Source organism: Urocitellus parryii, chromosome 4 (assembly GCF_045843805.1).
Source record: "Urocitellus parryii isolate mUroPar1 chromosome 4, mUroPar1.hap1, whole genome shotgun sequence".
Classification (NCBI taxonomy): domain Eukaryota; kingdom Metazoa; phylum Chordata; class Mammalia; order Rodentia; family Sciuridae; genus Urocitellus; species Urocitellus parryii.
In genome coordinates, this window is record NC_135534.1 from 111521342 (window position 1) to 111537094 (window position 15753).

Below are 15753 nucleotides of genomic sequence, written 5' to 3' on the forward strand. Positions count from 1 at the left end.
AATGTAAGAGGATGGTAAATGAAAGTCTTTATAAATAAGGAAGAGAAGGCTGGGGATGTGGCTCAAGCAGTAGCGCGCTCGTCTGGCATGCATGGGGCCTGGGTTCGATCCTCAGCACCACATACAAAGACGTTCTGTCCGCCGAAAACTAAAAATAAATAAATAAATAAATATTTAAAAAATTCTCTCAATTCTCTCTCTCTCTCTCTCTCTCTCTCTCTCTCTCTCTCTCTCTTTCTCAAAAAAAAAAAAAAAGAAGAAGAAGAAGAAGGAAGAGAGCAGAGGCCCTGCCACAAATGCCACTTCCGTGCCCCAAGGTCATTGCTCTAGGCGCACTACCACTACCCCCAGGCTGCTGCAACTGACTCTGGGAGGTCTTTTCTCTGATACTGCTGCTGCACCTGCACCAATACAGCCAACACGGCTGCCACCCGGAGGTCAGCTGGAGATCTTCTTTCTGGGTACCACTGCCCACACAGTTTCACCCAACCCACTGCCACTGCTGTAGACATCATAGCTCCCAACGCCACTGCCCCTGACACCACTACTGCCCCCCATCACCTGGGTGATGCTGTCCTCACAGCCATGACTGCCACTGTTCCACTACAGCTGCTGTTGATCCAGCACCTGCTACCATCAACCCTGCCATTACCATTGCCATCACTGCCCAGAGGTCTGCTACCAGGGAGACTTAAGGTTTGGTTGCACGTGGACACATCCATCTTGGGACACTACCCAGGGCCTGGGAGGGCAAGATGCCAGAAGGTTTGTCACCAAAACTGCCTCTGTCTAGGGACTCCAGTTTGGACCTGGAGGTTCAGTGTGGGGATGCCTCAGGTTTGGCTATGCCTGGGGTCTTCCTGCTGGAAGTTCTTGTGGCCTCTGTCTTGCTGCTGCATCCAGGAAAGCTCATTTGTTTGAGCATATCCCCGGTGGTCTCTCTGCAAGTTGGAGTAGTGTTGAGATCTTGGGTCTGCAGCATGGCCAAGTGTGGGGTATCTGAAGCCCAGACAGGTGAGATAGTGACTGGGTCTAGAAGGATGATTTGGGCCTATTGGTCCCGTAAGACATTAGAGACAGGGATGTGAAATTCTTGGATGCTGATGAAGACAGTTTGATTTTTTTCCATTTATTTTATTTTTCTACTCACTAACATCTCTACTATATTTGGAACAGGGTGGTTTTTATGCATCAGTGTGTGGAGGACAATGGTATATAAATGGTGTTTTGCAGTTTGTTGTATTATTATGTCTTTAATTTTTTTATTTGTTGCTATTCTTCCTCTCATCTTCTTCCCTGAATTCTCTTTCCACCTATTATCCCACCAACAGACAATCTCTGATGGTTCCTTTTCTACTCTTCCTGTGAATTTTTGCTTCTAGTCTCTCTTTTCCTCCCTTATGAACATTGCAGACTATGCTACTTCTGTTGTCTCATCCACCATTCTAAATTGGAAACCATTTCAGCAAATTTTCTGTTTATACTGTAGACAGTTATTGAACTCATAATTTTGGGGTATTCTGAGAAAGCAGTAGATGCCTTAGTGGGAGCTATGAGGTTTAAGGCTATGTATTGTGTACACTGGGTTCTGTTGATATTGGTCTCAAAGGTGCTGGAAAATTTCAGGGACACTCTAGGTCTCCTGGGTAGAATCTGTACTGCCTCAGATCAATACTGCTAGATGAGAAAACACACAGGAATAACATGGAAAAACAAGGGACTAAAGTGCCCCAAACAAAGATGCTTCAACAACAGAATACAAGAAGAAATGTCCAAGAAGGAGTTCAGATTGTATATAGCTAAACTGATCTGCAAAGTAAAGGATAGTATAAGGAGTTAAATCAAAGAAAAAATACAGAAGTAAACGATCACTTCAAGAGTTAGAGGTTGTGAAAAGAAAAAAAAAACAAGCAGAAATTCTTGAAATGAAGGAATCAATAAATCAAATTATAAATTCAATGGAAAGCATCACCAACAGACTAGACCACTTAGAAGACAAAACCTCAGGCAATGAAGACAAAATATATAATCTTGAAGATAGAGTTGACCATGCAGAGAAGATGGTAAGAAACCATGACCAGAACATCCAAGAATTATGGGATAACCTGAAAAGACCAAATTTAAGAGTTATCAGAATAGATGAAGGAACAGAGATGCAAACCAAAGGAATATACAATCTTTTCAATAATATAATATCAGAAAATTTCCCAAACTTAAAGAATAAAATGGAAAATCAAATACAAGAGGCTTACATTTGTACCAAAAATTACAGCATACTCACACCTAGACACATTATAATGAGAATGACTAACACAAATGATAAAGATAAAATCTGAAAGGACATGAGAGAAAAAATCAAATTACATATAGGAGGAAACCAATTCAGATTTCAACTGATTTCTCAACCCAGACCCTCAAAGCTAAAAGGTCCTGGAATAATATATTTAAGCTCAAAGAAAATTAATGCCAACCAAGAATTTTATATCCAGCAAAACTGAGTTTCAAATTTGAAGAAGAAATGAAAACCTTCCATGATAAAAAAAAAATTAAAAGAATTCACAACTGAATTCACAAAGCCTGCACTACAGAACATTCTCTGCAAAATAGTCCCTGAGGATAAAGTGGGGTAAAAAAAGTGAAAACAAGCAAAGGGAGGAACTACACTAAACAAACAGTCAACCAAAGGGGAAACTAATTCAAATTAAACCATAAATAAATTAAAGTGATAAGGAATACAAATATTATCTCAATAATAACCTTAAATGTTAATAGCCTAAAATCATCAATCAAACTGCTTTGACAATCAGGGGTTTCCATCCTCATTTCAGATAAAGTGGACTTCAAGCCAAAGTTATCAGAAGAGATAAAGAACTTTTTTTCATAAGTTCTTAAGGGAATTATATATCATCAAGACATAACAATTGTAAATATTTATGCTACAAACAACGGAACATCTATGTACATCAAAGAAACCATTTTCAATTTCAAGAATCAAACAGATCACAACATAATAATAATGGGTGACTTTAACACACCTCTCTCACTTACTGGACAAATCTTCCAAACAAAAACTAAACAAATAAACTATAGAACTAAATAATACAATCAATAATTTAGACTTGACAGGCATATATAGAACATTTCATTCATCAACAAACAAATATACCTTCTTCTTGGCAGCACATGACTCCTTCTCTAAAAGTTGCCACAAAGCAACTTTTAGTAAATACAAAAAAGAGAGAATATTCTGCATTCTATGAGATCACAATGAAATGAAATTAGAAATCAATTATAAAATAAAAAATAGAGATACTCTAACAAATACAGACTGAATAATACACTATTAAATGATGAATGGATAATAAAAGAAATCAAGAATGAAATTTAAAAAATTCTTAAAGGTAAATGAGAACTCCAATACAGCATATCAAAATCTCTGGGACACTATGAAGGCAGTGCTAAGAGGAAAGTTCATTATATTGAGCTCATTCATTAAAAGAATAAAAAGTCAACAAATAAAAGATCTAACATTACATATCAAAGCTCTAGAAAAAGAAGAACAAATCAACACCAAAAGCAGTAGAAGACAGGAAATAATTAAAATCAAAGCTGAAATCAATGAAATTGAAACAAAGGAAATAATTGAAAAAATTGACAAAACAAAAAGTTGGTTCTTTGAAAAAATAAATAAAACAGATAAACCTCTAGCCATGCTAATGAAGAGAAAAAGAGAGAAAACTAAAAATAGTAAAATATGTGATGAAGAAGGAAATATCACAACGGATATATCTGAAATACAGAAGCTAATTAGAAACTATTTTGAAAATTTATACTCCAATAACGGAAAATATCGGAGACACTGACAAATTTCTAGAGACATATGACCTACCCAAGCTGAATGAGAAGGTCATACACAATTTAAATAGATCAATTTCAAGCAATTAAATAGAAGAAAACATCAAGAGCCTTACAACCAAGAAAAGCTCAGGACAAAGGGATTCTCAGCCAAGTTCTACAAGACTTTCAAAAAAGAATTAAAACCAATACTTCTCAAGGTATTCCATGAAATAGAAAAGGAGGAAACACTTTCAAACTCATTCTATGAGGCTAATATCACCCTGATACCAAAACCAGACAAAAACACATCAAGGAAAGAAAACTCCAGACCAATATCCCTAATAAACATAGATGCAAATTTTAAATAAAATTCTGGGAAATCACATACAAAAACATATTAAAAAGATAGTGTGCCACCTTCAAACAGGGTTCATCCCAGGGATGTAGGGTTGTTTCAACATACAGAAATCAATAAACATAATTCATCATAACAATAGACTTAAAAACAAGCATCCTGATCATCTCAATAGATGCAGAAGTAAGCCAATCCCCCCTTTGACAAAATACAGCACCCTTTATGTTCAAAACGCTATAAAAAATGAGAGATAACAGAAACATATCTCAACATCATAAAAGCTATATATGATAAACCCAAGGCCAGCATCATTCTAAATGGAGAAAAATTGAAAGCATTCCCTTTAAAAACTGGAGCAAAACAAGGATACTCTCTTTCACCACTTTTAGTCAACATCATCCTTGAACCTCTTTTCAAGCACAGGATGTTCAACCTTGTCAAAGTCAATGATAATTTAACTCAAAAATCTTTATATTACACTATATTTTCATAAATTATAGAAATGAGAAATATGCATTTCTGGACTTTTGATTTACAGGATTATATCACACTCATCTAATCTTCTATGAATGCTTAGAAATGTTGGCTATTATATTTTTATTTTATTTATTTATATATTTATACCAGGAATTGAATCTAAGGGTGTCTAACCACTGAGCCACATCCTTAATTCTTTTCCTTTTTGAGACAGGGTCTCACTAGATTGCTTACAGACCCGCTAAATCGTGAAGGCTGGCTTCAGATCTGTGGTTCTTCTGCCTCAGCATCTTGAGCTGCTGTGATTATAGTCATGTGCCACCACACCTGCCAATGTTTTTAAATGTAAATATATATCTGTGCTTAATAAGAAAAAATTAAATCTTTGTTTGCAAAAAATAAAAAATAAAAGAGAAGACAGACTCTCATTCCATATATTTAGGATGGAATCTGATATACTAACATTTTTTATTTTTACTGAGAGTATTGTACATCTTTATGGAGTACATTGTGATACTTTGAGAAATATATACAATGTGTAATAATCAAATGAGGGTAATAAGCATTTTCATCTCTTCGAACACTAATCATTTTCATGTGTTGGTAATTTTGCAGTCTTCTTTTTTAGTAATTTTGAAATATATGATAGACTCATAACCAAGAGTTACCCTACTATACAAAAAAAACTAGAAGTAACCCCTCCACTGTGTGTTTTGGTACCCCTTATTGAACTTTTCCACTTCTTCTCACTCCTCTCTTTCCTAGTCTCTAGTTACCATTATTAATTCCATTTTTCTATGAGACCTATTTACTAGTGTCTACAAATGAGTAAGAACATGTAATGTTTGTCTTTAGTGTCCAACTTATTTAATTTAACATAATGACCTCCAGTTACATACATACTGCAAATGACTGGATTTCATTCTTTTTTATGGCTGAATAAGTATCCATTGTGGCATTATTTTTTAAATAAATAAAAAAAAACACATTATTTTATCCATTTATCCGTTGAAGGGCATCTGGGTTGATGCCATATGTTAGTTATTATAGTGCGGGAATAAACATGGGGACTCAAGTATCTTTTTGGTAATATGATGTAATCTCCTTTGGATACATACCCAGTAGCAGAATTGCTAGATCATATGATAGTTCTGTTTTTAGTTTTTTGAGGACATTATGCTTTCCATAATGTCTGCACTAATTTACATTCCTGCCAACACTATGTACCTTTTGTGTTTTGTTTGTTTGTCTTTCTGATGATAATCACTCTGAGGTGAGATAATATCTCATTCTGGTTTTGATCTGCATTTTCCTGATGATTAGTGACATTGGACTTATTTTTATAAGCTTCTTGGTCATCTGTATGTCTTCTTTTGAGAAGTGTCTATTTGGTTCTTTAGCCCATTTTCTAATAGGGTTATTTATGGAGTTTTTTTTTGTGTGTGTGTGTGTGTGTGTGTATGTGCTTATTTGTGTGTGTGTGTGTTCTGCTTTTTTAATTACTTATATATTCTGGATGTCAATTAATTAGGCTACCAAGTAATTCTAAAGCTGCTATATGTGTAACCACATTTTGAATACAAAATTTAGGCCAGTGTCTATAGCAATTATTTAACAGGTGTATGGCTATTTAAATAGAGACAAAGTAACTGATCTTAATGAAAGTACATGAACTTTGGAAAAGGCAGAAGAGCCTTTCCAACAAGTGAAAGCGAAATGGACTGAGATAGACAACACAGGGAAGGGATCTCAGCTTAAGTGCCAGGCGACCTCAGCAGATGCTCCTACACAGGCCTTGTCATCCAGGATTAAAAATAAATAAAAACCTGCTGCTTATATCAAAGCTAACATGAAGAAAAACATTAAAAACATGACTTTGAATTTACAAAGAAGATGCAAAAGATTGGTCTTAGTATGAAGACAGTATGTACATTTTTGAACATAACACTATTCTGATTATAATTTATGTGCTCACAAGTAGGGAGCAGAATTTCAAAAATTGTAAAAAGTAATACACATGAACTTAAGAGTGTTTAATACACACGAACTTAAGAGTGTTTATCTACAGTCAGAAGAAGGGGCAAGGGATGGAGGTCTGTGCTGTTAGCAGGTATAGTCAATCGTGTGTGTATGTGTTTGTTAGTAGAAGTAGCAGAGAATCGAGCAAAATAGCTGAGACACCAAGAACATGAAAATATTCAACAAAGAAGGAATGAGCAATGTTTTATTTTTAAGAAAGGATTAGTGCTTAATATAAAAAGAAAGAGGAAGGGAAAGGGGGAAAGTAAAAACGGAAGGAAGAGAATTTCATTTTAAGGAAAAGTTATGAAGCTTCAACAAAATGGATTTCATCTTAATGTGTTTTTAGTGTGAATTTAATTTTCATTTCTAACACAAAGGAGTTCATCCCTAAGAATTAAAAATCTAAAGGGAAACATCAGACATGTTTATAGTTTATATATTTATATAGAAGGGCTTTTCAAACAGGATTCAGAACAAAGCTGGACAGAAATATGGGCCTGAAATCTGAGCCCAAAATGAGTTCCCCTTTTTTCTCCCACTGAATCTCTGAATTTCACACACACTGCAGCGGAATCGGCAAATTATACTACCACCATGAAACGGAAGGCCAAGATGATGCAAATGTGCCAGAAAGAAAAAATAAGGCAGAAGCAGCAATAAATCTCAGCCACAGAACCAGGCTGCCCCCTGGGGGAGGGGAGGAGCGCAGACAATGTACTCTCCTTCCAGGTTGGAGAAAAGGCAACTTTTAAAAGATCCATGCACATGAAACAGGGATTGTTGAGAAAAGAGTAACAGGCATGGAAGGAAAGCTCAGTTAGCCTGATCCCTTTCTCCGCTGCAGAGTAGACTCGCTCAAAGCAAAAGGTGGTCCAGTATTAGCCTCCTCCATTAGCCGATACTCCACCTTTGGGGAAAAACAGGACAAAAGAAGACAAGGGTCTCCCTTTACTCCCAAAGCAAGGTAGAAGTTTAGTCATTCTATGAGACCTCAGAGGACATGAGCAAAGTCAAGAAAAAAATCTTTGCCTTGCCTTCTTCAACAGTGGTCACAGTAGAAGCAGCAAAATTTTTTTTAGTAACAATGTATTTTTCTAGTTTTATTTTTAATTGACACATAATATCTGTGAATATTCATGGGGCACAGGGTGACAGTCTAATATTACATACACAACATATAACGAACAGATCAGGGCAATCAGCATATCATCACTCCAAATTTCTTTGAATTGGAAACATTTAAAATTCTCTTTTCTAGATATTTGAAAATACAAAATTGATTATAATTCTTGTAAACCACAGTTATCCTGCCATTCGGTATGACATTAAAAGTTATTCCCTTCTGGACCACAATCTGCAAGAGTAACCAGACACCCAAATTGTAGCAGGTCCTACCTGATTGGCCTGAACACAATACAATCACCTCTACTCCATTTGCCACACTGTCTGCCTTGCAGTGTTCAGAAAGCTGTGTCCCATCTTGATTTTTAAAGGAGAAAGAATGGGAACTGTGGACAAGTACCTACAAACTTTACTAAGTCAACATTGATGACATGTCAAGTAAATGACCTGGTACCTTTTCAATCCCTTTGGGTGATGAAAAGAACTTGAGGGTAAATAGGTACCATTACGTCAGCCCAAAACATCCAGTTTCTAAGATTTCTAATTTCATATGTTCCCTGAAAGGCAAAGCTTGGTATATTGCCCTTTTACATTCCTGTTCCCAAATCTACTTATATCAACTCGTAACAAAATTAAGATTGTAGATAAAAATGTTGCTATGCCTTTAACTTGTGTTAATATGAGATTCAATGTAGATAGAAAAAAGATTTTCCAATGTAAATTGTGCATATGGAGAAATCAACAACATGAGGATAAGAAGGGTGTATATGTCAATATTTATATTTTTAATGAACTACAATTACAAAACATCCAAATATTCAATAATCATTAAATAAGTTTCATGTTGTAAAATCATTTTACATTTAGTTTACTTATAGATTAATTTTTAAAACTCAAATCTAGAATTAAAACAATTTTAGATATAAGTGTTATTACAGTGGTTTTAATTAAAAGATTAAATCAACTATATTTGTTAGTTACATGTATTAGTATTTGTCAATACTATAGACCTACAAATGAGCCTTTGATATCACAGCACAAGAACCAGGCTGCCTCTCATTCATTCTCCACTAGGCTGTGCCATTGACCCCAATATCATTCTCGAACTGCAGACAATGTGCTATGTCTGTGACTCATTTTCACCTTGTTGTTAATTTTGTAGGGTTTATTAACATAGATGTAATATATATCATTCTATGCCCTAATGAAAGCATTCTGCATAATTACTAAAATATATGCTTTAGAGAAAAATTCAAGCCAAACAGTGTAAAGGTTTTTTAAAACCAGGCACTGTGACGAATATAAATGAAAAAACTTAAAATCAGCATACTACAGTGACATGCCCACATCAATATTTATAGCAGCTCAATTCACAATAGATAAACTATGGACTCAACCAAGGTGCCCTTCAATAGATGAATGGATAAAGAAAATGTGGTACATTTATTCGATGAAATGTTATTCAGCTTTAAAGAAGAATTAAATTATGGCATTTGCTGGTAAATGGATGGAGTTTGAGAGCATCATGCTAAACAAAATAAACCAATTCCAAAAATCCAAAGGCCAAATGTTTTCTTTGATATGCAGATGCTAATTCACAGCGAAGTGGGAGGGCACTAGGGAAGAATAGAGCTACTTTAGGTAGAGGGGCATGAAGGGAGGGGAGGGGATATGGGGATAGGAAGGACAGTAGGATGAAACAAACATTATTACCTTATGGACATGTATGACTTCATGACTGATGTGATTCTACAACATGGACAATCAGGAAAATGAGAAATTATACCCCACTTATGTCTGATTTATATCAAAGTGCATAAATGCATTCTACTGTCATGCATAACTAACTAAAACAAATTAAAAATGTTAAAGTAGTCACTGTTCATTAAGACAGTTCATGAGGATAACATTTCAAACCATTATAAGAGTGACAAAAATATTGGGAAACATATAAATACTTTGCTCTCTGCTCTGAGGGCAATAATTTTAATAAGATTGAATAAGTTCTTAACTGCATCATTATTTTCTAAGGCTATTCTAATACATCAAAGTTTTAGAACTTTTCAAAATTCATAATATCTTCATATAAACATAAAAACTACAGGGATAATGTATCATTATCCCCTGAAAATAATACATTTCCTAAGAGACCTCTGTCCTGAACTCGTTCAAGATAGTGACAGAAAGTAGACCACATATCTTCTGCATAACACACAGGAAGAAAATTTTGTAAAGCACAATTTTCTAATTTTTTGTGGTTCTTGAAATTGAACTCAGGGTCTTGCACATGATGGGCAAATACTCTACCACTGAGTATTTGCCCCGTTCTAATTTTCTAATAATTTTGTTATAAATAACTCTTAGTTTAAATTATGGCATTTTTTTCTAACAGGATTGGACTACTATGGAAATAGTAATCTGTCTCATTAGAGAGGCTTGACCTGAACTCAGCCTCGCCACTCCAGGAAAATGTTCACTATTTTAACAGATCAAGAGGGAAGTTTCCTTGTAGCTCACCCTATTTAAAATAAGACTTATCTACAGGTTCATGACATTTTTTCTAGTTAGCTGTTGAAGTCTTATAGATCATTTCTCTGCTATAGAAATCTTGCCCCATACATTATCACTATTGAAGCCCTAATATCAGTCTCACACCAAAACAACTTCCGGAAGCCCTCTCTGTTCCTTCACAGTCCTCCTTTCTTTCCTTCCCATTTTCCCCCCAACAGGAATCATATTGGGATCAAGTACTGGGCTCTGCGTCTTCAGCTTTATGCCCTTAAGCAAGTAACTTAATCATTTCTTCCTCTGGAAATGGTTTAATAGGATTTGTAAAGAATAGAGTATGATATGGTCACCAAATCAAAGTATTCTTCTGAGAGAAAAAGAAGTCAAAATTACACATTGAGAAGAACAAATCCCAATAGGACAAAATTCATCCCATATATTTTTATTTGTGTTTTTTAAAGAAGGAAAATAGAAATTTCATTGAAAAGGGCAGAAACAAAAAAAATCTTGACATTACACATGATACTGTAATCTAAGCCAGGAGAGAATCATTGTGCAATTTTAAAACAAAAAGACACAATCCGCAGAAACAAGGAAAATAGGTGAGAATTTCATTTCTCTTTATGAATAAATACAATCAAGCTGTGTATTTTCATTATGGGTAGGTTTGGCTCATCCAGCCTCACACAACCATAAGAATAGATCCTTAGTCAAGTAAAGCATACAGATCCATCATAGTTGTACAGATAAAATTCCAAAATAGGAAACATCACCAAAAGAATGCTGAGAAAAGCTGAGCATGGTAGTGCATGCCTCCCAGCAGCTCAGGAAACTGAAGCAGTCAGTCTCAAGTTCAAAGCCAGTCTCAGCAACAATGAGGCTCCAAGCCTTAAAGTTCTTAACTGCATCATTATTTTCTAAGGCTATTCTAATAAACCAAAGTTTTAGAACTTTTCAAAATCCATGATATCTTCATATAAACATAAAAACTTCAGGGATAATCTATCATTATTCCCTGAAAATAATACAATTCCTAAAGACCTCTGACCTGAATTGTTCAAGATAATGACAGAAAGTGAGACAGTGAGACCCTGTCTCTAAATAAAATATAAAATAGAGTTGGGAATGTAGCTCAGTGGTTGAGTGCCCCAGTATCAAAAAAAAAAAAATGCTGAGAAAGTGGCAAATTTTTTCAACATTGATCTTGTTCATGATTTTTGTCATCCCTTCTGTTTCCATATAGTTACAGATAATAAAACTCTTGAAACAGAAAAGAGTTTTAATTGTTTCAGAAAAAAATATATGAACTTGTCAGAAAATACACAAATCTTGGCTCTCCCTATGTGGAACAAAAAAAGATATTTTTTAAAAAATAAGAAGAAAAGAAAAAATATACAAGAGAAAAATAGGAGGCAATATTACGTTTAGGTTGGAAAATATATCCGGCCTGTGTCTCAACCTAGTAAGGGAAATATGGACCACATTGAAGCTATCATGAGACTCAGAATGAGTTTCCGTTCCAAGACTAGGCCCACACAATAGTACATGATGAGAAAATGAAAAATACTAAAGTAGAAGTCCTTTCCATACTATAGAAAGAAAGATGAAGAGAAGAAAAGAAATAGACAAAAATTGAGCTGGAGGACCAGGAGGGGGAGAAAAGACACATAAATGGGGACAGATAAAATACAGCCCCACTATTCACTCAGTTTAATCTGTTCAGGGTTCTCTTCAGAGCAAGCTTGACATCCTTGTTCCTAAGGCTATAAATGAGGGGATTCAGCATGGGCACCACAAGAGTATTAAACACTGAAAACACCAGGAAAAATATACGCTGGCCAAAAGACCCTGAAGATGATGGTTTAACATGAGTGAGCAGCCCAGATCCATAGAACAGGCCAACAGTTACTATGTGAGAACCACAGGTGCTCATGGCTTTGGACCAACCCCTAGCTGAAGACATATGAATGATATTGTAAAGAATCAAGGCATAGGAGATGAAGATAACAAGGCTAGACACAATAACAACAGTTGCCACAACAACAGAACTCACAAGCTCATTGGCATAGGTGTTGCTACAGGAAAGCTGAAGAAGGGGGAAAATCTCACACATATAATGGTTAATGAGGTTAGAATCACAAAAGCTGAGCCTGATCATGCACCCTGTGTGCACCATGGCACCAGCAAACCCCATCAAGTAAGAACCCAACATCAGCAGAGAACAGACCCTGGGGGACATGACCACCCTGTACAGCAGAGGCTGACAGATGGCCACATAGCGATCATAGGCCATGGCTGTCAGCACATAGCACTCTGAGTTCACAAAAAAGCAGTAGAAAAATAACTGAGTCATGCATCCTGTAAAGGAGATGATGTTCCTCTCTGAAACAAAGCTCATCAGCATTTTAGGAGTAAAGACAGATGAATAACAGAAGTCAATGAAGGACAGATTGAAGAGGAAAAAGTACATGGGGGTGTGAAGGTGTGAATTCAAGCAAATTAGATGAATTAAGCTTAAGTTTCCCACCACAGTGATGGCATAGTTCACCAAGAACAGGAAGAACAGGGGCAGCTGCAGCTCAGGTTGGTCTGTTAATCCCATAAGAATGAACTCTGTCACAGAGGAGTCATTTTCCATAGCCATTGGCTTCAAGGATGAGACCTGTAGAAGAATAGAAGTTGATGCTAAAAATGAACCCTTACTATTTAACCCCAGAAGGAGATCTAGAAATGCTGGTTTCCAAGCTCAAGTTTTTCTGAAGACACACAGCAAAGCCTCCAAAACACAAGATTTTTCTATGCTGATCCTTGAAAATTTCCCATTTCCTTTTTTGTCTATGTCCAGGAATAATGCTAACTGACCTCCTAGCGCCTCTGAAGAGCATTTCTTTCTGTCCCTTCACTCAATCTTCACTCTGGCTGAATAGCAATAAATAATTGGTATTCTTCAAACCCATGCTTTATATAGCTTTGTGCTTGAAGGGAAATTTTTACAAAAAGATGGTTCAGTGCTCACCTCGTTTCCCTGGAGGCCTCACTAATGCTGAGCATCAAGGGCCTTCCTACCCACTGTCCTAAGAGAACAAATTTCTCATGATGAGTGAGATAATAGCAATCAGCTTAGATCTGTCTCCCACATGCTAGCAGAGCAACTCTCAAAAATATACTGAGATTTCTATTTGAAAATATCTCCAGAAGTTTCTCTTCACTTGCAAATGGAAAATAAAAACTTCACATGAGCACCTCCAAAACATAACCTCACTCACATGGGAATCTATCTCATGTCCCCTAGAAAGTTAATTAGAAGCACAGAGAATTATGCTCTCCTTTACAATTTCTTCCCAAGTTGGATGAGCACCTTGAGGTTAGAAATTAATGAGCCGGCATTGGGTCTTTTGAGATTCAAAGGGAATACTCAATTTGTAATTTCCCACTAGGAATTCCTGATCCCCAGGGCAAAGTAGGGTGTGGTCTCCATGGCCATTCCCCTCATCATCCAATGCAGAGCTCTACAGGAGGACTATCCAGGGTATAGTCACTTGCCAGTTCCAGCATATTCCTTCAGGCTAAAGGATTGCATTAATAAATTTTAGACCATAGATTTAAAACTCTACATACTTTGGAGTTCATACTAATGAAGAATGTTGTAGCAGAAAGTCTCAAAGAATAGGGGTAAGTTCTTAAATCAGTCTGAAGTTAAATACAGACTTTGAATGTCCTAACAAAGAGACTTGCAACAAATGATAGAACTTTTCTGACTTCTTGTTTATTCAAATACAACTATAAATGCCTATGTTTGTCCATATAATGAGGTCCATAAAATGCTATCTTATAGGGTTGTTGGAATAACATGATTCTGGCAAACCGTTAGCTTCTTGCCTGGCATATAAAAAGACCTGATAGTACCACTTACATATTCCTCTGTGCCACACACATGGGTTTCTTAAGCCTGGCACTACTGATATTTGAAGGAGGTAGGCTTAGCTGTAGGGCTGTTGAATGCACCACATCCTTGGCACTTATCAGATGACAGTGATAGCCCTTTCCTGTGTACATATGCAAATAAAATACTAGTGTGATCATCAAATTTTTCTATAGATACTGTGAAATGTCCCTGGGGTAGTCTAGAAGTTCTGAAAACAATACTCCAATGGCACTTTTGCATGCAGAGTAATTTGAACTGAAAGACATTTGAAGTGTTCAGAATGAAGTTTATTTCTGACCTTGTCTCACTTCTTTTCCTATTTTCATTAATCCCCCAAGACAGGTCACAGAAAATAACAATTACTTTCCTCAAAGTAGGCAGGTTGAGAAATTAGAACCCCTCTCCCCAAAGTAAGCCATGAAGCCTAGAAATGTAATTCCAATCTTTTCTCACCTTTCTTTGTAGGAGCTGCACATAAAGTAATTCTCTGATCTTCCTGGTGTGAGGGAAGACCATAAGACCCTTCCTTATGCCACAAATTTCCACCTCCATGTTCAGGAGGAGGGAATGCCACATAGAGACTAAGAAATAGAACACACAACCTTCCTGAGATTCTTCTTTTATTCAAGTATATTATATGTAATCTTTTTTGCCAATCACATTTCTACATGGCTGTCCATTCTTCATCAAACCTAACCATAAATACAGCAAATCCAAGTCAAATCTCCTCAGGGCAACCTGTGCCAGAAGACCCAGGGAGCTGATAGTACAAGGACATAAATGGTTTCATATTAACCAGGCAGGGTTTAGTCTTACTGTGGGGCTGTGTCTCTCTCCCAACATTTGTATTGCTTGCTTCTGCTTGGTTTTAATCTTATATGCGCTCTCCAATGCAGTGAAAAGAGATCCAACAGAATTGCTATCAATTGTACCATCAAGGAGAAAATGAAAGATTTTTTTAAAATAATTTTCTTCAAAGATTATGGTAAAATGACTATTATCAACATATACTTGTCCTCAAGGTTTGGCATGTGCTAATCAGACAGGATTATACTATGTACATCGTGAAAATAGTCTATCACAATCATACATTGTGCGTTGCCTGTACAGAAATGGTCCATTCAAAAAATAAAACAGTAACAACAAATAGCATGCTATGTATTTCCAACACAGGTTATTTAAAAGAAAAATGGTTATGTAGATATTGCAAAGAAAAACAGCAAAAAGTTAAAATACATGAAAAAATGCAAAGATTTATAAACTAGAGAAAATTTTTATTTTTGTTGGAGTTCGACAAATGATGCCATGATCTCTGAATGATTTCATTAAGTACGTCGCTGATTATTTGACAAGCATCTCTTGTCTCATGATGTAGGACCTTTGTCCTGTACTTTGACCTTAGTGGTCCCATGTAAGAGGGAAACTGTCAGTTTATGGATTAATATCTCAAGACCCCTTTTTAGACAATATTAAGCAATGGAAGTTCTTTGAAAAATCATCTCTTAGG

The 15753-nt window shown here is 36.0% G+C and overlaps 1 protein-coding gene across 1 annotated transcript; it reads right to left on the minus strand.

The window, feature by feature from the left end:
- Positions 1-12026: 12026 nt before the first annotated feature.
- LOC113193787 (olfactory receptor 8C8-like) lies at positions 12027-12989 on the minus strand. The gene has a single exon (XM_026404563.2). It carries the CDS (start codon positions 12963-12965, stop codon positions 12027-12029), a length of 939 nt encoding a protein of 312 aa, XP_026260348.2. The 5' UTR covers positions 12966-12989.
- Between the last annotated feature and the right edge of the window lie 2764 nt (positions 12990-15753).